At 72.1% G+C, this 2,222-nt stretch overlaps 1 protein-coding gene across 1 annotated transcript; it reads left to right on the forward strand.

The window, feature by feature from the left end:
- Window positions 1–983: 983 nt before the first annotated feature.
- LOC310904389 (thyroid hormone-inducible hepatic protein-like) lies at window positions 984–1,941 on the forward strand. Its single transcript, XM_083849041.1, has 2 exons — window positions 984–1,459; window positions 1,586–1,941. Exon 1 carries the CDS (start codon window positions 1,040–1,042, stop codon window positions 1,439–1,441), a length of 402 nt encoding a protein of 133 aa, XP_083705167.1. The 5' UTR covers window positions 984–1,039; the 3' UTR covers window positions 1,442–1,459; window positions 1,586–1,941.
- The last annotated feature ends 281 nt before the right edge of the window (window positions 1,942–2,222 follow it).

The following is a 2,222-nucleotide window of genomic DNA, read 5'->3' on the forward strand; positions in this document are numbered from 1 at the left end:
TGCCCAAACCCAGCCCGCATTTGGGAGAGGCCAGCGGCCAGGAGGCCAGGTCCCCGTCCCCGTCCCAGCTCGCTGTGGGACAGCCCCGTGCGAGAGGACGTTTCTGGGCTCCCCCGGTGCCTGGCTGCCGGCTGGCACCACGTCCCTGGGACCCCCGGGGGGATTTTGCGTGCGACGCCGAGGCCTCTGGCGTCTGCCGTCACCTCTGTGCCGGTGGCTGCGTCAGGGCCTTGCTCAACACCCGCAGCACCGACGGGGCGGCGGGGGACAGGCACGGGGACAGAGGTGACGTCCCCCCGGGCAGCACCGCCGTTGGGGCTGGGGGAGCAGAGCCAGGGACACGGCGCGGCCACCAAGTCCCAGCCAAAGCCACCCCACCAGCAGACAGCCTCCGGCCGCCCGGGCTGCCTTCAGAGGAGCCGCACCAGCAGGGCGAGGGAGGGGATCCCTGCTCCTGGTGGGACACATCCTGCGGCCGGCCCCCGCCCAGGGCTCCCCAGGGCAGGACGAACGTGGCCGTGAGTCCAGCCCAGGGCCCCGGAGGAGGTGAAGGGACCGGAGCGGCCTCCAGGCACGGTGAGGCTGAGGGGGAGGCCTCTGCTCAGCCCGGACGAGAGGAGGCTCAGGGGCGCCCGTGGAGGCACCAAAGAGCTGGCGGGGGAGAGGTGGGCGGATGGAGCCCGGCTCTTCCCAGGGGGACCCAGGGACGGGACGGGAGGGAGCGGGCACAGCTTGAGGGACAGGAAATCTTCAGACAGAGGCCGCACAGCACCTCCCCTCCTCTCTGTCTGGCTCCCTGCACCCCCGGGGACTCAGCGGCACTGGGGGCCAGCTGGGGCCAAGGCCACGCGCGGGCAGAGCCAGGGACACGGAGCTGGAGCCAAGCCCGGCCCCGTGGTGCCCAGCCCGGCCGGGGTAGGAGGAAGCAGAGGGGAGGAGAGGAGAGCAGAGCGGGGCCGTGCCCGGCCCCATAAAAAGCCTCTGCGGGGCCGGGCAGCGGCAGGACACCCGGGGAGCAGTGGCAGAGGCGCTCGGGGCCATGGAGCAGTACTTCTCGGCCACCCAGAAGATGGAGCAGGAGGTGATGTTCCCCAGCCTGCTGCGAGGGGTCTTCCCGCAGCAGGACCAGGACGGGGCGGCCCCGCACGAGGGCGGCCCCGCGGACCTGTACGAGCGCTACCAGCTCCTCAAGGCCATCAAGCCCGTGGTGGAGCGAGGCCTGGCCTCCGTCACCGACCCGAGCCCCGGCGGGGATGCCGACGGCGACGCCGACGCAGATGCCGCCGCCGTGGACGCTCGCCTGGAGGAGCGCCTGTCCCACCACCTGGCCGGCTTGCAGCAGGTCCTCACCCACCTCACCAGGGACACCAACGCCCTCACGCGCAGGTACAGCCAGATCCTGGAGCAGATCAGCCCCGGCGACGGGCAGCCCAGCTGGTGAACCTGCCGCGGCCTCCAGGTGAGCGAGCGCTGGGGGACAGAGCCCGGGGGGGCCCCGCGGAGGTGCCCCCGGAGCCCGGGGCCGGGCGCTGGGCACGCACGAGAGGTGCCGCTCATCACGCAGCGTCTCTGCCTCTTCCCCCAGCCCCGCTCGGCCTCCTCGCACCGCGGCGGCTGACCTCCAGCGCCAGGACTGCCCGCCGGCCGCTACTGGGACCCGCGGGGAACGCGATGGGGCCGTATCCTCATAGGAAGAGCCGTCGGTTCCCTCCTGGGGCCACCAGCGGAGCTGCCCGCCTCGTGCCCTCCTCTTTATTTTCAAAGAGCAGCAGCAGCAGCAGCAGCAGCAGCAGCGGCGGCGGCGGTGGCGGCAGACGGCGGCCTCGCACTCTTGCACTGAGCTCTGCGGAGCCCCGGTGAACGCCGGAGCCGTTTCCAGCTGGTACCTGGACACGCGCGGGGCTTTCCCCCTCTCTTTGCTAATAAAAGGACCCCTCTGAAGCGGCCGTGTGGTTCTGTCGTTGTGGGACACGGGAAGGGCCCAGCACCCCGCGCCCCTACATGGGGACAAACAGGGCCCCAACCCCACCCCAGGTTCTGTCTGCACCCCCGGCACGGGGCGGGAGGGGGGCACCGGGGGTGCACTGCCACCTCCAGCTGGGGCAGGTGGCCCAGGAGAGGGGACACAGGGAGCTGGGAGAGGGACGGTTTGGGTTGTGGGGCCGTGGGACCTGCGTGAGGCTCAGCGTGTGCTGGGGAGCGTGTGCAGGAGCCACCCCTCC

This window comes from Anser anser, assembly GCF_964211835.1.
Source record: "Anser anser genome assembly, chromosome: 1".
Lineage (NCBI taxonomy): Eukaryota > Metazoa > Chordata > Aves > Anseriformes > Anatidae > Anser > Anser anser.